The sequence below is a fragment of the Lichenostomus cassidix genome, chromosome 11 (genome assembly GCF_008360975.1).
Source record: "Lichenostomus cassidix isolate B80296 chromosome 11, HeHo_3.0, whole genome shotgun sequence".
In the NCBI taxonomy this organism is placed as follows: domain Eukaryota; kingdom Metazoa; phylum Chordata; class Aves; order Passeriformes; family Meliphagidae; genus Lichenostomus; species Lichenostomus cassidix.
Genome location: NC_139492.1, coordinates 1463075 through 1484313, shown reverse-complemented (window position 1 = coordinate 1484313; position 21239 = coordinate 1463075). Strand labels below are relative to the sequence as shown.

Sequence of the window (21239 nt, the reverse complement as noted above, 5' to 3'; positions counted from 1 at the left end):
CCCAACCCAAATCCTGGTGGCAAGGCGCCAGGCACAGCTGGTGGCATGGGCAGCACGGCTGGTGACACCTGGCAGTGCTGGTAACCACCAGCCTCTAACAGGAACCATCAGCCCATGAAATTCTCCACATTCCTTGGCTTCCCTGCACTTGTTTTCCCAACTCGGTTAATAAACTGGCATCCAGCTGGCACACTGCCGGACTGCTCCCCACTCTCCTCGCTGGGCTCCTTCCACAATTCCAGGGGCTCTTCTCCACATCCCAAACGTGCCCAAGCCCAGCACCAAGACACCCCTGCCCACACCACGACTCCCAATGCAGGATGGGCATTATGGCCCCCAAATGTGAGTATCCATGGATTTGGCAAGCACAGCCCCTCCTGGGAGCATCATTATCACAGGGACTCTGCTGCATCCACGCTTATCACTGGGATCCAGAGGGATCTGCTCGTGTAAATTAAACTCTTGCCATCACAAAGACGTGAAGCTCAGCATTAACACCATGCCCATGAGACCTGGATAGTGGAATCACCACTGCCAAACCCCCACTGCACCCCCCACCCAGCAGGGATCCAGGAAAGGGTGGTGCAAGCACCCACAGCAGCCTCTCACTCCCAACCCAGCCCTGAGCACCCCCAGCCAGGCCGGGAGTGGAGGCTGCGGAAGCAAATGGGCACCGGGAATGGCACCCCAGAGCCCTGCCCTGAGCAGCTGAATCCATCCCTGCTCCACTCTGCCGGCCTCGCTCGGGTTTTACGAGGGATGAGGGAGATCCGTGAGGCTCCCTAATGAGCTGCGGGCACGGCCTGAGTGCCTGGGCTGGCAGTGATGGGATGGAGGCTTCTCCCAGCTCCGGGCACTGCCAGCAGCACAGGGTCAGTGTGGGGCAGGGAATGGCGGGCAGGGGGATGCTGCACGTGTCTCTGCAGCCCCTCATTCCCATGGCTGGTCCCTGGAAGGATTCCATACCACCACGGAGCTCTCGATGGAAGTTGGGCAGGGCTTGCCCCCCAGGTGCACTAGGGAGAGCAGATGGAAGAAGTCACCACCAGCACCATTCCAGGTGTCACTTTCCTCCTTTTTCCCTGCTCAACCCCCACTGTCCCCCTGCTGACGGTGCCCCGGCAGCAGCCAGAGTGGGCAACCTCCATCCGTGCCCATAGCGCGTCAGCCACTCCTTGACCCAGGGGTGACAAACCGAACCGAACCGAACCGAACCGAACCGAACCGAACCGAACCGGAGCTGCCCCGGACCCCCCACGTGCCGCACCGCTCCGAGGGACGCGGCGCCTTTAAGAGCCGAGTGGCGCCAATTCCGTCTCACGTGACCAATCTCCGCCCCCGGTGGGCGGGGTTTCGGCGCGCGGGCTCCCGCCAAGAGAGAAGCGCGCGGGGCCAGCCCCACGTGTCCCCGGGACCGGGATCGGCACCGGGATCACCGGGATCGGCACCGGGATCGGGATCGGCACCGCGGCCATGGCCCAGCTCCGCCTCACCGATTTCTTCGGCCAGACGAAAGCGACCACCGGAGCCCCGGCCAAGCGCAGCGGCGGCCGCCGGCCCAAGGCCACCCTCGCCGGTGCCCCGGTGCAGCGGGAGGAGGAGGATGGTGCCCCGGCGGGGCTCAGCGTCCTCTCGCCGCCGCTGCCCGGCTCACCGCGCACCCCGGCCCGCGGGGGCTCCCCGGCGCTGCGAGGCCTGGCGGGCAGGAAGCGGAGCCGCCGGGAGATGGAAACGGAGTCGCCGGTCGGGGCTCGGCTCGGGGAACCGAGCGGGAAGTCGGCGCGGAAGAGGCTGGAGCTGGCCCGGGCTGCGGAGCAGGGGTCGCCGGGAGCGGTAGGGAGATGGTGATGGGAACTTCCTGCGGCCCTGAGCTGGGATGGGGGAGGATGAGGGGTGGGGGGTGAACGTGAGGGTGTGGAACCATAAAACAACAGCCTCCGCAAGTGTTCCACCCCTTTCTCCAATGCAGGACCTCTAGAACTTGCCCCCTTCAGCCCCTCTGCCCCTATTGCAGACCCGCTATGTCTCCCCCTCCCAGGGCAAGGCTTTGGGGGGCACAGGGGAAGGGATCCGGGCGGGTGGATCTCCTGCACCCTAACTCTCCTCTCTCTCGCAGGCCACCAGCTCCTCGCCTCTAGCCACTCCTCGACCCCCGACTCCCCTCTCCCGGGACCTGGCAGTGTCCCCCCCGGCCAACACCAGCGGCTCCCCCAGCCGTGAGCAGGACACGGGGACACAGCCTGGCACAGCCACCCCGGGGACAGCCAGGCGCCTGCAGCGGGTACGTGCCGATCCCAGCCGTGCTGATCCCAGCCGTGCTATCCCAGCCGTGCTGATCCCAGCCGTGCTGATCCCAGCCGTGCTGATCCCAGCCGTGCTGATCCCAGCCGTGGTGATCCCAGCCGTGGTGATCCCAACCGTGGTGATCCCAACCGTGGTGATCCCAGCCGTGCTCCCGGTGTGGGTGGCTTTGGTGCTGCGTGTCCCTCTCTGACCCTGTGTCCCCTCGGTGCCCAGGAGGACGTGGCCGAGCTGCAGGGCCGCCTGCAGAGGATGAAGGTGCTGGGCCAGGTTCCCTGTGTCCCCAGCGGTAGCAGCACGGAGCTGCGGAGCCGCCTGGAGCGGGTGCGGGAGCTGGAGCTGCGGGTCCGGCAGAGGAGAGCGGCGAGGGAAGCCACAGCAGGAGCACAGCCATGCAGGGACAGCGGGGTGACAGCTCCTGCAGGAGAGACCAGGTGAGGAGCAGCTGCAGGAGGGATTTGAGGGGCTCCCAGCAGCCGCCACAGTCCTGCTTTTGTGGGGGTCTTCCCACCCTGTGAGGGGGTGTGAGGACTCTGAGCATTGGGACACCAATGTCACCAGGTGATGTGACCCCAATACCTGCTCAGAGAAGGTTTGGGATGGGGGTTAGAGGTGGCTCCCACCATCTGGGCTGGGCACACAGCTCCTGGCCAGTGTCCATCCAAGGCATTCTCTGACCCCATCCTTTCCTGCAGCGAGAAGCTCCCAGCGTACCAGCGGTTCCACACCCTGGCTCAGGACCTTCCCCCGGGGCTCACGCTGCCCTACAAGTTCCGGGTGCTGGCAGAGATGTTCCGCAGCGTGGACACCATCACCGGGATGCTCTTCAACCGCTCCGAGACCGTCACCTTCGCCAAGGTCAAGCAGGGCGTGCAGGACATGATGCGCAGGTGAGTGGGTGACCCGTTTTGGGGTCCCAGTAGCCTGTTTTGGGGTTTCAGCTGAAGCTGCCGGGGCTGGTGACTCTGGGGGTCCCCAACCTCTCTGGTGCTGTCACAGGCAGTTCGAGGAGCGGCACTTGGGGCAGATCAAGGCTGTGTATCCCAGCTCGTACCAGCTGCGCCAGGAGAAGAACGTCCCCACCTTCAGCAGTTCTGGGAAGAAGTCTGAGTATCAGCTGACACTGGAGCCAGTGCTGGGGGAAGGTATGGACAGCTCTGGGGTGCCCAGGAGTTGAGGTATGGAGTTTTGGGGTCTCCAAGAGCTGGGGTACGCTCAGTCCTAGCTGATCCCTGAATCCATGGGGATGCTCTCTGCTTGGTCCATGAAATGGAGCCTGAGCATGTTGGAAGTGGGAAATAGGTTTGGGCCAAGAGGGAGGATGGCTGGCCAGTGACTCTGGCAGGGCTCTGATCCCATCCTTCCCGAGGCTCCTGAGGTTTGGGGCCTCTCTGGAGTGCCGTGGGTGACACTGGTGTCCCTCCCTGCAGAGGAGAAGGTGGATGGACGCCCACACCTGTCAGCATCACGGCTGCTGGAGCGCCGGAGGGAATTCCACCGCAACCTGGTGAACATCGTCAGGCAGCACCACAAGGTGAGGTGCTCCCGCTGTTCTGGGGCTCTGGGATTGTCATTAGGAGCAGGGTGCCATCCAGGCTGAAGGACACAGGTTGCTCTTGGAGATAAGTTGTGAATTTGCTCCCTGTGTCACCAAGCCGTGCTGGGAGCACAGCGCAGTGGCTTCCTCCCCCATTCCTGGTGCCATGACACAGCTCTTTCCCCTCTCCAGGCATTCCTGGCTGCCCTCAGCCCTCCCATGGTGGTGCCAGAGGAGAAGCTAACCCGGTGGCACCCCCGCTTCAACGTGGACGAGGTGCCGGACATCAGCCCCGCGGAGCTGCCGCGGCCACCGCAGGAGGACAGGCTGAGCACGGCGCAGGAGGTGCTGAGCACAGCCCGGGGGCTGCTGAGCCCCAAGGTGAGGCAGGGCTGGGGGCTTGGAGCAGCCTGGGGTAGTGGAAGGTGTCCCTGCACAAATGAGAGTTTTCAGGTCCCTTCCCACCCAGACCGTCCCATAGTTCCATGAAGCTCCCCAAACTCCTCCGTGCAGGCAGGATGGGCTGGGATCACTGGGATGGAATCACTGGCCTGCCGGGTGACAGCGGGGGCGGCAGAGGGGAAACTTCTCCTTCCTCCAGCCTGAACTGTAACCCAACTCCTCCTCTTTCTTCCACATGAGCAGATGGAAAAAGCTCTTGCCAACCTGGCCTTAAGAACGGCTGAAGCCAGCACGGAGGAACCGGCTCCTTCCAAAGCCCCAACCCCTGCCAGCACCTCCAGCGCGCTCAAAGGGGTGTCCCAGGGGCTGCTGGACAGGGTGAGTCCCCTGTCCTGCCTCCATCACGGGGGTGCTGCCTGTCCACTCCCCACCCCTCAGGGCTGGGGGTGCTCCCTGCCCTCACCCCTTGCCCCGTGTCCCGCAGATCCGGGCGAAGGAGGCGCGGCGGCTGCAGGCGCTGCTGACGCGGGACGCGCGGCAGGAGGAGCGGGCGGCGCTGCTGGCCAGGCTGCCGGCCATGGCGCGAGTCCTGCGCAGCGTCTTCGTGGCCGAGAAGAAACCAGCGCTCAGCATGGAGCTGCTCTGCGCCCGCCTGGCCGACAGCTGCCCCGAGCTCGTGGCGCCCGGTAGGAATTCCGGGGGTCTCTGGGAGGAGGGGGCTGCGGGGAGGTGTGAGGTCTGATCCCGGTGCTCCCTGCTGCAGGTGAGATGGAGAAGCATGTGCGGCTTTTCGCGGAGCTGCTGCCCGACTGGGTGGGCATCCACGCCCTCAGGACGGACACCTACGTCAAGCTGGACAAGGAGAAGGACCTGGGCCTGGTCACCGAGAGGCTCAACAAGGCGGCCAAGGAGGCTGGAGCCCTCTGAGCTCTTCAGGGGTTGATGTTTTCTCTGTGCAATGTCTTCCGAATGTAGCAAATCCTGCCAGCTCTCCGGGTTCTGGGTGGGCTGGTGGGAGGCTCATCCTCAGGGCTGCCTGAGGAAGGGCAAAATGCCTTAATTTAATGAATTCCTGTAGTGGGAGCTGTGAGGATTTTAGATCCCCTAGTCCCTGAGCAGTTCTGTGTCCTGGGGTGATGATGAAAGAACCTCTTCCTCTCCTTTCCTGCGTTCTCCTGAAGTTTCAATGCATGGGGGTTCTCCTGAAGGTTCCATTTTGAGGTTTTTTCCATGAACAGGTCCTGGTGGGGTGAAGGCAGGACGGGGCAGGCTGAGAGGGTGACAGGCGGGAAGGAGTGAGAGAAAAAGTCACACATGGATGTTTTTGGAGCTCCGGGCCTCGTTCTGTTTTTAAGGGAGGGAAAACGCATCTTCCAGTCCCCGCTGGAAACAACTCCAGGACTTGTCAAAACATATTTGTATTAAATGTTTTAAATATAGTTGACTTGTGTTAACCCAGTGCTCTTCCTCGCTGCCTGTCTCGTGGTTCTCCATGGCAATTGGCGCCGGGAAGGGCTGGGTCCTCATCCAGCTCCTGGGGAAAGGCTGACTGGAAAAAGTGAGCGTGGGTTTGCAGGGAGCTGAATGCAGCTTTTGTAAATGGGGATGGGGGAGCAGCTCCTGCAGGGACAGGGGCAGGCAGGGCTGACAGGGGTCTGGAGGGCTTTTTCCCCCATGGGACAGCCATGGTCACTCGGCTGGAGGGGTTTGGGAAGAGGGACAAAAGGTGAGGGTGGCTGCAGAGGTGCTGGGCTGGCCCCGTGCCCGGCTCGGGGCAGTGTGGGCACAGGGAGGAGTGGCAGCTGCCCAGGGCATGTCACACACACCTCCTGCTGCTTCCCGAGCCACACTGGGCTGCCTGCAGCTGGGGACTTGCAGGGACAGGGGACTCCCTCACCCCTTCACACCATTGCTGCTCCTGGGCTCATTCCCCACCTGAAGTGCTGGGCTGGAGCCTGGCAGTGCCAGAGATCCCACAGCAATTCCCGAGGGAGCCAGAGGCCTTCCTCCTCCTCTTCCTCCTCCTCCAGGCCCGTGCTGGCCATGTGCAGCCCAGAGCTCTGCACTGCTGGCAGGAGCTTGCCCCGTTTCCAGGGAGGAGGGGAAGGGATTAATCCCAGCCCAGGGGCTGGAGGGCTGTGCAGGGCTGGGTGTGGGGTTGGGGGCTCTTGGGGCAGGCTGGGCTCTCAGGGACCTCACCGTGGGGGACAGGAGCTGGATTCCAGGAGCAGGATTGGAAAGGAGCTGGAATCAGCAGCCTGGCAGCCACACTCCCATCCCAGGAGAGCTCCCAGCAAGCTCCCGTTCTGCTCCTCATACAAAACCCTTCTCCCACCTGGAAGCTGCCCCTGCACAGCCTCCTCTCTCCAAGCAAATGACATCAGGGGCTGCTGGCAGCCCAGCCAGGGCCAAGGCATCGTCCCCACGTTCCCTGATGTCACCTGCTGGCACTGGCAGGGCTGACGCTGCTTCCCTGGCACACAGCTGCTTTCCATGGCTCTTCGGGGTGGAACTGCTTTTTCCCTTCTTCCCCACAGCAGCGACCCTGTGCTGGTGCCAGCTCTGAGGTGCTGCATGCCTTGGCTCCCTGGGGCAGCTGATCCTCAGGGAATGCTGCTCCTCAGTAAACCGAGCAGCACCGAAGAGGCTTTTCAGGAAATGGGGATAAAGATAAATGGAATAGTCCTTAGCAGGGGAAGGGCTGGGTGGGAGGTGGCCCCAAGTGCTGGGGGGGTTGGTGCACCCCACTCCAGCCAGAGGCTGGTGCAAGGTATAGACAAAAGGTACCTGGATGCTCCCTAGGAAACAATTCCAAGCATTTGGGGGATGAGGGAGAGCTCACACCACAGCCCTGCTCCACTGAGCAGCCAGGGCTGGAGGGAGACACTCCCGTGGGTCATTAACAGCTCCAGCTACTGCAAGAACTGCTCTGAGACGGTTTAGAAATCATAAAAACAAGTCAATATTTATTTTACCCGTGAGTCCAGTCCCTGCTGGGCTAGGGACACAGTCCCTGATGTTCTCAGGCTTGTGGAAGTTTTGGCACACAGGGATTTAGCTGTGACCAAACTGAACCGTGCTGGAGGAAGCGTCTCCAAACCCCCATCATCCATCCCACACCTAGGACCACTGAACACCTTTCCTGTGGCCTCACCTGACACCAAACTCCCACCCAGAGCAGGCTCTGAACTGCCAGCAGCCTTTCAACATCCTCAAACCACCAGAGCAGGGGGAAAGCAGCAGCACAGGGAGAGGGATGTGGTGCAGGAGATGAGGAATTTGAGCTGAACAAGAGGTGCCTGTGGTGTCCAGGGAAGGAAAGCAGCGACTGAGCTCATCCACACCAGCACCATCCTGATTTCAGGACACAGCAGGCACTTCATTCTCCTCAACAAGCACAGCCCTGATGGAAGAGCAACTTCCTCTGTGAGTGACACAGAGCAACCAGACCATCCCCTGAGGTCGAATACAGCAGCATTTATCCCTTAGGGAAAGAATTGCTTTTTGCCCATTAACTGTTTCTTTGGGAATTTTTAGCAGGTTCCTTGGAGGCTAACAGGCACAGCTCAGGGTGTGCTGGTGGCCTGTCAGAGCTCTCCTGCCTCAGCAGCAATGTTGTCACTTTGGTCTCCAAAAAACTACAGATTCAGTGAAAATTCATCTCGGTCTCCATCCCTGCCAAACAATCAGGCTGTTCCTTCTTCCCAAAAGGATGAACTCCAAAAGGGATCATTACACCCACCACAGCACTTGGGAAATTTAGGATTTAGGACTGAAGAGCATCTGGCCATGCTCAAAGCTGTGTGTTTAACCCCCTTGCCCACCCCCTTGTGACACCCAGAGTCACTGAACAAAGCCCCAGATTTGTTCCCAGCGCTCTCCCTTCTCCCTGCTCCTCCTCAGTCATACTGCAGCAAGGAGTAGAAAGGGATGGAATTCAGCTTTTCTGACCCTTTCAGGGATTTTAACTCTATGATCACGAGGCACTCCAGGATTTCAGCCTTCAGCCTCTTCAGCAGCTCACAGGCTGCGCGCATGGTGCCTGTGGAGAGGAGCAGAAACATCCTCACTCTGGGGCAGCTCCAGCCCCACAGCCACCCCTGCTGCTGTCAACAGGCTGTGGATACCAGAGGGCTCTGGATACCCCTGGAAGTGCCCAAGGCCAGGCTGGACAGGGCTTGGAGCAGTCTGAGACAGTGGGAGGTGTCCCTGCTCATGGCAGAGGGTGGCACTGGGTGGGATTTATCCAACCCAACCATGACAGGAACGTGTCACACGGGATTTCCTCACCTCCAGTTGCCAGCAAGTCATCCACAATGACCACCTTCTGTCCTGCCTCCACAGCATCACTCTGGATTTCCAGTTCAGCCTGCAGGGAGCAAAGAGCAGCTTCCTTTGAGTCTGGCCTTGGAGAGAAACCCCTCACGGGCTGCTGGCTCATGCTGGAACACAGACAAGTCCTCAGTGACATCAGCCTCAACACTCAGCACCTAAAATCCCAAAACCCCCCAGATTGCAGCTACAGGGGAGCACCACGGAAATACAGAGCAGGGAGGGGACTGCTGGGCCAACCCTCTGGCAGGCAAAGATCCTGAACTTTCACCATGGGAGTTATGGTGGAATTTTATCCCAGAGCAGCTCTCCAGGGAGGGAAATCTCCTGTCATGCACTGGGGAGCTCTGGCTGGAGGCAGATCCAAAGTGGCACCTGTTAGGATGTGTCACATAAGCCTGTCCCATGCTGGGGTTGGCCCAAACAATCCTCATGGCTTAGGCCTGGCTTTGGGGGTTCTGCTGCTGTTAGTTCCTAGTGGGAGTAGCAGTTTTAGGCTCAATCCTGGGAGCAGCCATGGGGTTACAGGGCAGGATGTGGGGAAGCCGTGTGGGAAGGCTCTGACTTACAGCACTCACTGCCAGAGTGGGAAACACTCTCCGTGGTCATGCCCCTGAATTCAAGCCAAAGAAAGCCATTTAGCACCGAGCCTGAGCACCAACCCCCTCCAAAAAATCACAGCACAGCACCAGCCATCACCCACGGGCACAAATGGAGTGACCATGGCTCGGGGCCATTCCTGAGGGTTGTGCTGTGCCAGGCTGTCCATGGCATCAGAACCCAGTGTGGAACCACCATCCCCACTGGTTTCAGCCCCCCAGCCCCCCTGCTCCCCCCAGGAGTTACCTTGCCATACTCCAGGGTGTAGGACACAGACTCAGTGGGACCAGGAAGTTTCCCCTTTTTCCGTATGGGAACAAAGCCAATCCCAAACCTCTGTGCCAGAGGAGGCCCAATGAGGAACCCACGGGAGTCCAGGCCTGGTGGAGCAGAGCACAGGAATCATGGAATCTTTCACCTTGGAAAAGCCTCTGAGACCATCCAGTCCAGCCATTCCCCAGCACAGCCACGAGCCATGTCCCCAAGTGCCACATCCACACACTTTTGGAATGGTGACTCCAATGTTCCCATACCTGATCATCCTCCCAGTGAATTAATTTTCCCTAACATCCAACCTAAACCCCTCCTGATGCAACTTGAGGCGTTTTCCTCTTGTCCCATCCCTCAGATTGGAGTCTGCCATGACCATTTTATCCTCCCATTCAGGGGAACCCTAAAAGCAATTTGCTCTCAAAGTCACTCTGAGGGTTGAAAGCACAGCCCAGAGTCCTGGTCTCACTGAGCTGTGCTGCTGCTTGGCCCCAAGAGCCCTGTGACTATTCTCCTCAGAGATAAACCCAGCAGAGCCCTGGTATCAGTTCAGCCACACCGCTGGGACTTTGCACGTCTGGGCACAGACTTCCCTTATCACAAGACACCTGGCCAGGTTGGTCAGTGCTCCTTGACCCCTGGGCTGTGGCTCAGCCCCAGCACTGTGCCAGCTGAACACCTCCAAGGCTGCTCCTCAGGAAAAGCTCCCTGAGGAAAACAAGCTGGGACAGGGTCTGACTGAGCAGGACCTTTGTGTTCTCCCTCTTCTTTAACAAGGAATTACCCAACAGGCACTGAAGTGTAGAGGACACCAACCACAGCCCAACCAGTATTTCAGGAAATTACAGGAGCAGGTGAAGGGTATAAGCTGTCCTGGTGTCACCACATGACAGAGGCCAATGTTGGGGTGATTTTCATGTACAAGGGCTACGACATTCCAAAGGGTCACCCCGCACCTCCCACCCAGGACACACTGCTCCGCCCTGGCCGCGGGGATGTCCAACCAACACTCACCCGCGATGAAGTCGATTTTGGGGAAAGATGCCCTCAAATGTTCCTCCAGGAGATCAATCAAAGTCCTGAACGCCACGGGATCCTTCAGCAAGGGGCTGATATCGCTGCAATGAGGGAGGGCAGCGAGTGAGGGACCTGCGGGGGTTGCTCGGGAAACGCGGAGCTCCTGAGCCCAGGGAAAGCTCCTGCCTGGTGCTGCCAGGGGCAGGGATGGCCAGTGGCGACAGCAGCTGGCAGCGAGTGCTCGGCCTGGCTCCAGCCCCGCAGTTCCAGCCCGGGCTCCATCCCCGTCTCCATCCCCGGTCCCATTCCCATCCCCATGCCTGGTTCCATCCCTGGTCGTGGTTCTCTCCCATCTCTGGTCCCGGTCCCATTCCCATCCTCATCCCCGGTCCCGGTTCCGTTTCCGGCCCCATCCCCGGCCCTCATCCTGGTCCCATTCCCGGTCTATCCCCGTCCCCATCCCCGTTCCGTCCTCATCCCCATCCTCATCCCCGTCCCCATCTCCATCCCGTCCCCGTCCCATCCCCACCCCGATCCCAGTCCCGGTGCCCACCCCGGCCGCACCGGAACAGCACGCCGGGCTCCGGGAAGTCCGGGAAGGGCCGGACACGATCCCGCACGGTCCGCAGCCGCTCGTCGCTCATGGCGGCCCCGCCGTGCGCAGCCGCCGCAGCTCCGGCACTGCCGGGCGGGCGGGAAGGGGGCGGGGGCGGCGGCGGCTCCGCCTGCCCCGGGGCGGGCACGGGGGGCGAGTACCGCGGCGTGGAGCGCCGGTACCTCGGGGCGAGGAGCATCAGTGCCGTTGGGACATGGAGGTGTGGTATTCCGGGGTGAGGAGCATCAGTGCCCCCGGTGCGTGGAGCTCCGGTAACCCACGGTGGGGAGCTCCGGTACCCCGGGATGTGCAGCTCCGGTACCCCGGGATGTGGAGCTCCGGTACCCTGGGGCACTGGAGCCCCAGTCGCCCTGGTATTTGGAGCTCCACATGGAGCTTTATCCCCCCGGGCACGCGGAGCTCTGGTATCCCGATGCACAGAGCCCTGACTGCCCCAGTGCACGGAGGTCTGGTACCCCAGGACATGAGACATCGATACCCCCGGGATGTGGAGCTCTGACTCCCCGGTGCTTGGAGCTCTGACACGCCACGCACAGAGCCCAAATTCCCGTGTGTGTGGAGCTCTGATCCCGCAGTGCATGGAGCTGCTATTCCCAGGCACATGGAGCCCTGGCACTGCCATGGCTGCAGCCCCAGGCTCCCCTCCGAAGTGCTCAGGCACCTGCTCCATGAGGAGCTGATTTCCCCAGGGCACAGAGCCCTGGGAGCCTCCCTGGCCCCAGCCTGGCCACAGCCCCAGAAAGGAGCCCCACGCCTGGGGGTTCCACTTCCAGCCCCTCCCCTGCCCAGCAAGCTCCTCAGGACTTTGTTGTTTCCTGCTTTTCCACCCCTTGTCACCTCGTGTGAACTCCCGGAATTACTCTGTGCTGCTTAAAGTGGTGGTTGGGATGACACCCATGAGGGACAATAACACAGCCCTGGGTCCTGCACCAACAGCTCCTGGTGTCACCAGGTCCTGGGCAGGACAGGGAGATCCCACAGCTCCTATCTCCCAGTGGTCAATGTCATTTGGCCATGAAAAATCCACTGAATGAGTTCAGATCTCCTCTTCCATTAGCAAACAAACCTTGGATCTGCTCCAAGCCCATCCAGGCACGGCTCGCTGCAGAAAGCAGAAGCAGTTTGAGCCTGTAACACCCCTGGCTGAGCTCAGTGTTTGCTGCTGAGAGCTGAGATGGGAAAACTTCCTCCCACACCCTCTGGAGAGCCCCTGCCATGGCAGGGACACCTTCCACTGTCCCAGGCTGCTCCAAGCCCTGTCCAACCTGGCCTGGGACACTTCCAGGGATCCAGGGGCATCACAGCTTCTCTGGACACCCTGTGCCAGGTGGAAGATTTCTTCCCTCTATCCCATCTAACCCTGCCCTCTGGGGAGGCCATTCCCCTTTATCCTGGTCCTTGTTCCAACTCCCTGTCCAGCTCTCCTGGAGCTCCTTTAGACCCTGGAAGGAGCTCTAAGATCCCCCTGGAACCTTCTCTTCCCCAGGCTGAACAATCCCAACTCCTGGTAAGTTCTCTGCTGCCAGACACAGCCCGTGCTCCCTTCATGATCTTTCCCTCACAAACTAAGATTTTCCCCAAACTCAGATGATCTCTTTGGCACCAGAAAAATCTTCTCGGGCAGCTGTTCCAGGGAAGCAAACCCGGAGGAAGGACACAGCCTTCCCGTGGAGGAACCAGAGCTCTGCAGCCTCTCACTCCCCGGGATGAGCTGGACGGGTTTCTCTTGTGACCTTACAACCACAAGGCTGGACAATGAGCTATTCCAGCAACTCCTCTTCTTCCTGGCAGATGGAATTGCTGATGGAATCTATCTGCCTACTCATGGAAATAAATAAGCAGGAGCTTATTTCCCGGGAAAAAGGCTCTTTTCAGCCTGTCAGGCAGCTCTGCTTCTGCCTTTCACTAACAGAGGAGATGGAATGGGGGGTCTGTGTCACCCCAGTCTTGTTTGGGAATCATCCCACAGTCCCACCCTTTCTAGCAGGAGACTCCACCACATTTTCCTCGAGGCTGAGCGAGGCTCCCAGGTCCCTCATCCATGGCAAACCAGCAGCTTTCACTAGGATGAGCTGCTGAGTGTTCCCACTGCTCCATCCCACAGCCAGGGATCTCCTTCTGGGATGTGGGATCGATCTGCCACCAGCAGTTCTGCCAGGAAGGGCACAGAGGTCACACCAAATTTGGCTTCCAGTGACTCAGCTGCCAGAAATCATGGTTAAAAGGCAACATCCCTGAGATTTGTCAGAACTCCTGATTTATTCCCCATCTCAAAGGATTCCAACTGCACCTACCAGCACAGACCAGCTTGTGACAACCCAAAGGAAATCAGTTTTCCCTGGGATTGTTCAACCTTTCAAACAACACTGCTGACTCCTACTGCAATTTCCATCTGCAAAGAACTTTCCTAGCACCCCTTTCCAAATGTGATGTCAAAGAGCTCTGGAATATCACCCGGGAGGTGACTGCACATCCGCCTGTGGCTCGGAGAGCTTCAGGGCTGATCTGTGCCTGGCAAAGGAATCACCACCTGGAATCTCAATTCCCCCAGGAGACTCTAGTTTTGCCACTTTTCTGGACACTGAGGCCATCAGTGATTTAAAAGTGCTTTGAGATCCTGAGAGGAGAGATGTCATTAGCCAGGGAACACAGAAAGTGGGAATATAAAAGCTTGGGAAGTAACTCTAATCAGCTTAACCAGGCAATTAAAGAGCTGCACTGAGTCTGGAAGTTTCTGTTCCATTCAGGATTTTAAAACTTCAGTGTGAAGTGGAACAAAATGCCCCAAATTTCAACATCCCACTTCCACGAGGGGAAAACCAGCACAAAAATTTCCCTGCAAATCCACTGGAACGTTTCGTTTCAATTTCAGCTGAGGAAACACATGCACTTTAAACCCTTTAAAAAAAACCAAAAAAAACAACTAACCAAATTTGAAATATCTTATTTCAACACCAGAAGAATGCAGCTCCCCAGCCAGATCCCTGGGCTCGGGATAGAAGCCTCAGAGCTGGTTTTGTCCCCCAAAAAGAGGGAAAATGTCATGATCCAGCTCTGCTGCCCACAGAGCCCAAGCTGCAGCAGGTTGGATCAGGAGAAAGCACAAAACTCCTCTCTCTCCTCTGGCCAGCCTGGGTTTTGTGTCTGATCCAGAACTAATGGATTTGGCACGAATTCCTCGCTGCTGGCTTTTATCTGCTCTCCCTTTCAGCTGGGAATTGTGCTACCAACCTCCTATCACCCAGAGGGTGTTAAGTGACTCCAAGAGGGACAAAGGCCTGAAGAACTGCCAGATTGCCTCTCTCCAGAAGCTGCAAGGCAGAGGTTTTTTTTTCTCCCTCCTAAAAGACCACAAGCTCCTGGCTACGGATCCACCTTTATTTGGGATTTATATAATCCGAACTCGACTTCAAGCAACAACAAAACTTGCAACGGTGGAAGGGGATATAAAGAAAACAGGCAAATGGAGGCTTGGTGTTTAAAATAGCCATTTTCCAAAGGAAGAAAGAACCTAAAATGGGATTTCAGTTCTTCCCTTACAGCTGTTCTTAAAACCTGACAGTTTAATTCAAGGGGCACCACAGTGCTGCCTTCTGATAACATAGAAAAACATCCAATGCTACTGGAAAACAAAAGGAAAAAGTCGGTTTCCAAGTATTCTAACAGCTAAGAGAGAGGGAAAACAGGCCATTTTAACTGCACAACAGTTATTTGGAAGCTGAACAAGCAAAGTAACTCTTAAGAGAATAAAAATGTGTTTAGTTTGTAAAGTTTCCCAGTGCTGAGGACAAGGGGAGGGATTTCTCAGCTGGCTGTGCTCCAGAGGCTGCTGGGCACTCTGCAGCCAAAAAATCCTCTCCTAGCACCCCCAAACCTTCCTCCCCCACACACCCCGTTCAGATCTCACCTTCCAAAAGTCCTTTTTCAGCTGCTGCAATTCTTGCACATGGTTATTTCAAAGCTGTTGTCACTGGGGCAAATAAGTGTCCAACCTTGAGGAGATCCTTCATGTGAAACCAGGAATTTTGAGGTGCTGTCAGTGAGGTTTGGGAAAGGCTCGAGGTGGCAGGTGTGGGAACTGCCAGCTTCCACTAGTGCCCCAAGTCCAACAACCTCCTTTTTGGAGCCATTAGCTCCGTTTCTTTCAGTCAAACCCCGCTGGCACTGCCCAAAACTCAGCCCTCAGATTTTACCAGCAAATCCATGGGATTTGCTCACATCCCTTGCCCCAAACTTCCCCATTTTGCCCTCAACACCACATTCCTGAGTTGCCCTTGGACAGGCAGAGCCATGTCATCCTTCACTGCTGCACTCAAGGCAGTTTGCAGGGCATTAACCTCAGCTCCAAGTGTTGGGAATCGATCTGCTGCTTCCCAGTTCCACTGCTCAGCTCCCCAAATTGTTGCTCCCCAGGGACCAATTTGCCACCGAAATAATCCATTTGTCGCTGCAGGATTCGAAGCCAAGGCTCTGCTTTTGCAGCCAGAGCCTGGAAATGCAGCCGGAGTTTCTCCACGATTATTAGTTCCATCCATTTCGGAAGCTTCTCGGCACGGAGGGTGGGATGATAACAGAGCCTCAGGGGCAGAGCAGGGAGGCTTGAGAGGCTCAGCTAATTGGAAATTAAAGGCAAGAAAGAAATTCCTCGGACTCTTAGCCCAGGAAGATATGAAGCTTTTAGCGTTCAGCATAATAAATATAAAGAAAGGAACATCACAGCCTTAATTCCAGCATTCCTTCAGCATTTCTGTCTCCTAGCTGGAGAAGAGAAGCCACCAGCAGAGCAGTTTGGCTGCTGCAAGTCCCTGAGTGGGCAGGAAATCCTTCCAGCCCCACTCCTGCCCCAGTTCCCAAACTGGCAAGCTTCAGGCCAGCAGCTCAGGATGGTTTTTAGGGGCAGATGAGGTCACTTTGTGCCCTGAGTGAGTCCTGGGGGCTGCAGGACCATCCTCACCCCTGTGCTGGCCCTGCTTCCCCCCAGCCTCTGAACTGCAGCCCTGGGAGATTGATCCGTGGCAAAAATAATTCCAGGAAAACAAACCAAGTTATTTTTAACCCACGTCAGTCCCATGATCCAGGAGGTGACTCTGGGAGAGTGTCCCACAGCAAGGTGTTACTCCCTTGGCTTACAGGTGAAATCACAGACTGCAGTTCTGAAAAATTAGTTTATTTTCCTCATTAGTTCATCTTACAAATTTAAATCTGGGAACATTTGGGATAGACATTGATTTAAAATTCCTATTATCCAGCTGTAAAACCATTATTCTTATTTAAATTTCTAGCAGAAGCTTTGTCACCTTAAACCCTGATTATTTATTATCTGCTTCGTGTCCTTTCCTTCTAAACAGACACTCCATGAATTCACTCGCTTTCTAGCGCCAAGTTTACCTCCAGGATCTTTGTCCTGAGATTACTGCAGGGAGGAATGAGGATTTGCTGTGCTGGGAGGGCAGACAAAGCCCAGGGCTGCTCAGAGCAGGGTGACTTGCCCAAGCAAGTTCCAGGGGCACAGCAGGATATTCCAAAGTGCAGCTGGGAAGGAGCAAAGGAGGAAGCAGCAGGCAGGGGACAGGGAGTAGGTGACCAGAGCCTCCCCAAGGGCTGTTCAACAAGTGCTGGGGACTGAGGAGTGTGGCCAGGCCAGGGCTCAGCTCTGACCCTGGGGGAATTCTCCCTGAACAGCACAAAAATCGACCAAGTGTTGTTACCTCACAACGATCTGAGGGCTGACAGGATTTGCAGGGAGTTGCAGCCATGGACTCCCTCCTCTGGTGGGATTTTTGTAGTGAAAGCAGGGCTCTGACAGTTCTGGTGACAGAATTGTGGAATCAAAGGTATTAAGGTTGGAAATGACCTTTGAGATCATTGAGTTCAACCCTCAGCCCAGCACCACCACCAAGGTCACCTCTAACCATGTCTTTGATGCCACATCCTCATGGATTTCAACCCTTCCAGGGATGGGGATTCCACCACTGCCCTGTGCCAATCCTTTTCACCATTTCCATTAAAAAAAAATTCCCTAATATTCAACCTAACCTTCCCCTGGCACAATCCTCCTCCTGTCCCTGTTCCCTGGAGCACAGCCTGTCCCCCTGGCTGTCCCCTCCTGTCAGCAGCTGTGCAGAGCCACAAGGTCCCCCTGAGCCTCCTTTGCTCCAGGCTGAGCTCCTTTCCCAGCTCCCTCAGCCTCTCCTGGTACTCCAGACCCTTCCCAGCTCTGTTCCCTTCCCTGGACATGGAGAAGCACTAAAGCAGAGCTGAGCAGCCCCAGCAGTGTGGAGTTACTGGTTTTATCTGGTCTCCCACAGCTCCTCCCAGCCCTCCCAGTCCTCTCCTCACCACTATGCTGGCCACATCTCCCAAGCCTTGAGCTGTGTCTAAACAAGGAGCAATGTTATGGAGGAGCTGGAAATGCCATGATATCGTTGAAGGACAATCAGGAACATCCTAAAGCAGCTAAGACATGTGGGCTATAAACAAATGCCACTTGCAGATGTGCAGGGGTCCATGAAATGCTGGCTGGGATTTCTGGGAGGTGGAACAGCGAGAGGTAACTCAAGTGCTGTTCTTATTCCCATTTTATGGGATTATCCAGCTGCACGAGACACACACTGGGAATCACCATGGAGGGGATTACAGGTAGATAAAGCACGGGAATGGGAGTGTCTGGGATTACAGGGAGGGGAGGAACAAGCAGCTGAGAGCCCAGAGCAGGCAGGAGCACAGCAGTTGGCACAGAAGCAGAGCTCTCAAGCAGCCTTGGGAAGGAAGTTGAGCTGTTTCCAGGTACAGAGCACCTGGATTTTTCCTAAGGCAGCACAGCAGCACAGACAGGGCATGTGGAAAACACCAGAGGGGTGGAAGTGGAGCTGTTGGAGCAAATGGAGAATCATGGAATGGTTTGGGTGGGAAAAAACCATCCCAGATTGCTCCAAGCCCTGTCCAACCTGGCTTTGGATAATTCCAGGGATCCAGGGCCTCCCCACCCTCACAGACAACAATTCCTTCCTTATATCTGACCTAAATTCCCTTCTCTCACTCTGAACCCAGACATGCTCAGGGCTCCTTGCAGCTGCTGCCCTGAAGGCCCAGAGGAGGCTGGTTTTGCTCAAGACAGGTTTATTAGAGACAGGGGAGGGTGTGGAACAGGCTGCAAGGCAGAGCAGGGATCTGCCCTGTGGAATTGGGCAAAGGCTCTGTGCTCCCAGGAACTCTGGAGAAAGGAGAGCAACGCCCAGGCTGGGGAAAGTTTGCAGAAGGAGAATTCCTCAGAGAGCATGTGCTGGAAACAGGGTCAAGAGTTGAGGGCTGATGGAAAAGGGCATTTCTGAGCCTGCACTGGGCTGGGCCCAGAGCAGCAGATGAGAAGCGTGACTTGGAACAGCTTTAGGATTTTGGAAATTAAGGAAAGGCCCGAAATGAACACCTGACCCCCAGCTCCCCACAAGGTCCTGCACCAACAATCAGATGACAGAATCCTGGGATGGTTTGGGTTGGAAGGGATCTTAAAGATCACCCAGTTCCAACCCTGACATCCAGGCCCTTCTCCTCTCCCTTGGAGACCTTTCAGGCACTGCCAGGAGCTGTAACCTCACCCAATATTCACCTGAACACAATCCTCACCTTTCCTTACAGCATAACCTAGGGAATGTTTGCAGCTACACACAGAAGGAAGTCAGGGTGTTCTCCAAGCCCTCAGCTGGGAACAGGAAGGATCCCTCGTTTGCACCCAGAACTCCCAGATTTAGGGAGAAAGGAAAAACAAGCTGATGTCCAGAGCTCACAATGGAAATGAAATGTTAAAACAACAAGTCCCAGGCAAACAAAACATGGGCAGTTTGGGCAGGGCCCTCTGGCAGCTCTGAGTTTCCTGACCCATCCCGTGGCTCCTGTTGGGGCACCGAGTGAGCAAGGGTTGGCTGGAAGGAGCAGGAGTGATCCATGGCATTTTTGGAGCTGATGGCAGAGTCGTGGCTGTGCAGAGAGCTTTTACAGCTGAAACAACCCTGCCTGGAGTTACCATTTAGGGAAGCAACTGGAAGAAGAGAGGAGTAGAGGCTAAACCCTGAGCATGAGGAATATAAACAGTGTCCCTTTTGGAAGAGCAAGTGATGATATCATGCACACATCACACCCTTCCTGTGTAAACAGGAGTGCCAACAGGAGCAGACATGCTTTGGAAACTCGATGTCCGGCTGGTTTGGGCTCTCTGGGTAGCTCTGGAGGGCTGCAGCCATCAGTGAGGCCAAGAGCATTTCTTAGGATCAGACTCTGGCGCTTTCAGGCACTTCCCAAGCTTCTCACAGCCTGGAGGGGACCAATTCTGTTAAAAACAAACAAAAACAGACAGGACGATGATTCACACCAAGTATCTGCTAAGCTCTCACCCCAACAGCTCTTTATAATCCTCACAAAGACACTTTTATGTGCTGCTTGAAAAATGAGACTCCTCTTGCAGCTGAAGCCTCTGGGCTCATAAACTTCCCCACTCCAAACACTGGTCAAATAAAAGCTGCAGGAAAGGCTACAAATCCTCTTCTGGGATACACCAGTCCTTCCTGGCCTCTCCAGTCTGGTTTGCTGGGATGCTGCTGATCATCCTCTCTCTCCTGTAGAGCAACCAGATCAGGAGGTTTTGGTGACAGCCCCAAATTTCCTGGGATTCCAGGAGAGTTCCCATTCTCCAGGCGCTTTTTTGAGGAAGCAAAAGGCAGCAGAAGGCCAAGGGTGTGAGAGAGATAAGAATGTTGGTATTTTAATGAGAATTTTGATGGATGAATCCATGAGCAGATGGAGCAGGAGCATTCCTGAGGCACCTCTTCCAGTGCCTGCACACCAAAACCATTTGTTTTCCTTGTTTCCATGTTTCTTGAGCTACCTGAATGTGTACAGCAGAGAAAGGACACCAGCGAGGAGATCCACTGCCAACCTCACCTTCCAGAGGAATTCATGGAGGAAGGAATTTCAATAAATGAACTCTTTAAATTTCATTGGGGTTTTGCCATTTAGGATTAGGGATTGTGGTCATGGGAAGGGCAGGTAACAACTCCCATTTTGCCTTCAGAAATCTCTTGTGCTTGCTGTCTGTCCCTCCCTCTCTCAGATCTGTCCATCCATGGGACATTCCTGCTGTCCCCTATGAAAGGCCAGATCAACTCTGACCTCTTGCCTTTTGTTTTGCTGATTTTCACCCTGCAAGTATTAATATTTCCTTGGAATTAAATTCCTATGGAAAAGAGGAATAGGACCGCTGGAGCAGGTTTTTATTCCATGGAGCTGACAACAGATGGCAGTGAGACACCAGCGATTCCTGCCGAGCAGCAGACACAGAGGGAGCTGTGGTGGAGACACCTCTGCACCGAGGGCTCCACAGCCTTTCAGAACAATTAATGCCGTTTCCTAAATCTGTTCCTCTGGTTTAAAATGCACAACCACGGCTGGAAAATTCAGACCACTCTGCAGAAGGAACCGAGGGCCAAAGGAACACATGAAATGTCTGTTCTTTGGAAAAAAGAGAACAATAAATGGTCTGTGCTGCAGCCTCACAGTCCCAGTGCTGCTGCTGGTGTGTGCTGGGAGCCCTGGGGACACCACGTGTGCTGTGAGGCAGGCCAGCCCCGAGCTGCATGGAACAGCTTCTCCCACACTCCCAGAGCAGGAAAACCCAGCAGAGGCAGCTCGGGGAGCTCCCTGGACACTGCTGGGCTGCAGCACAGATGGGCTGCAAACACCTCCCCAGCTCTGGAGGGGAGGCTGCTGGGCTTCCATCAGTCCATGACTGCAGGAGCTACAGGATGATCCATCTGCTGTCATGGAACCCTGGAATGGCTTGGATTGAAGGGACTTTAAAGCTCATCTCATCCTGTTCCTGCCATGGCAGGGACACCTTCCACTATCCCAGGCTGCTCCAGCCTGGCCTTGGACACTTCCAGGGATCCAGAGGCAGTCACAGCTTCTCTGGGAATTCCATCCCAGCCCCTCCCCACACTCCCAGGGAATAATTCCTTCCCAATATCCATCTATCCCTGCCCTCTGGCAGTGGGAAGCTATTCCCCCTTACCCTGTTGCTCCACAGCCCTGGACATTCCCTTGAACACTTCCACACATTTTGCTTACATGTGAGTAAAGACAATTCTCCTCTCTCCCAAAAATGCTATCAAACAC

The 21239-nt window shown here is 56.4% G+C and overlaps 3 protein-coding genes across 7 annotated transcripts in view; 1 reads left to right on the top strand and 2 right to left on the bottom strand.

Moving 5' to 3' along the window:
- Positions 1–1371: 1371 nt before the first annotated feature.
- Positions 1372–5694, top strand: CDT1 (chromatin licensing and DNA replication factor 1). Of its 2 annotated transcripts, XM_085071341.1 has the most exons (11): positions 1372–1833; positions 2117–2281; positions 2518–2735; positions 2997–3191; positions 3301–3446; positions 3732–3835; positions 4031–4219; positions 4484–4618; positions 4725–4926; positions 5004–5178; positions 5479–5694. In XM_085071341.1, the coding sequence occupies exons 1-10, from the start codon at positions 1474–1476 to the stop codon at positions 5165–5167; spliced, it is 1878 nt and encodes a 625-aa protein (XP_084927467.1). In that variant the 5' UTR covers positions 1372–1473; the 3' UTR covers positions 5168–5178; positions 5479–5694. The 2 variants fall into 2 exon arrangements, with proteins under 2 accessions (XP_084927467.1, XP_084927466.1); XM_085071340.1 differs by having other exon boundaries at positions 5004–5694.
- Positions 5695–7178: 1484 nt separating this feature from the next.
- Positions 7179–11182, bottom strand: APRT (adenine phosphoribosyltransferase). 2 transcript variants are annotated; one of them, XM_085071371.1, is made up of 6 exons: positions 11024–11182; positions 10457–10560; positions 9419–9552; positions 9151–9185; positions 8531–8609; positions 7179–8282 (listed from the first exon to the last, which is right to left on the bottom strand). In XM_085071371.1, the coding sequence occupies exons 1-6, from the start codon at positions 11101–11103 to the stop codon at positions 8253–8255; spliced, it is 462 nt and encodes a 153-aa protein (XP_084927497.1). In that variant the 5' UTR covers positions 11104–11182; the 3' UTR covers positions 7179–8252. The 2 variants fall into 2 exon arrangements, with proteins under 2 accessions (XP_084927497.1, XP_084927496.1); XM_085071370.1 differs by lacking the exon at positions 9151–9185.
- A 6995-nt stretch (positions 11183–18177) lies between these two features.
- Positions 18178–21239, bottom strand: part of GALNS (galactosamine (N-acetyl)-6-sulfatase) — a 41151-nt gene continuing 38089 nt past the window's right edge. For all 3 annotated transcript variants that reach the window (XM_085071356.1, XM_085071357.1, XM_085071360.1), the window contains one exon: positions 18178–19398. In XM_085071356.1, the coding sequence (XP_084927482.1) occupies positions 19312–19398 (87 nt within the window). In that variant the 3' untranslated portion in view covers positions 18178–19311. The remainder of the gene's footprint in view (positions 19399–21239) is intronic.

Coding starts and splice junctions, on each gene's coding strand:
- APRT (XM_085071370.1), bottom strand. CDS start 11,103: ATGAGCGACGAGCGGCTGCGGACCGTGCGGGATCGTGTCCGGCCCTTC. Junction 10,561..11,023: donor GAGCCCGGCGTGCTGTTCCG/GTGCGGCCGGGG, acceptor CCCTCATTGCAG/CGATATCAGCCCCTTGCTGA. Junction 8,283..8,530: donor TGACTTGCTGGCAACTGGAG/GTGAGGAAATCC, acceptor TCCTCTCCACAG/GCACCATGCGCGCAGCCTGT.
- CDT1 (XM_085071341.1), top strand. CDS start 1,474: ATGGCCCAGCTCCGCCTCACCGATTTCTTCGGCCAGACGAAAGCGACC. Junction 1,834..2,116: donor AGCAGGGGTCGCCGGGAGCG/GTAGGGAGATGG, acceptor TCTCTCTCGCAG/GCCACCAGCTCCTCGCCTCT. Junction 3,192..3,300: donor GTGCAGGACATGATGCGCAG/GTGAGTGGGTGA, acceptor GTGCTGTCACAG/GCAGTTCGAGGAGCGGCACT.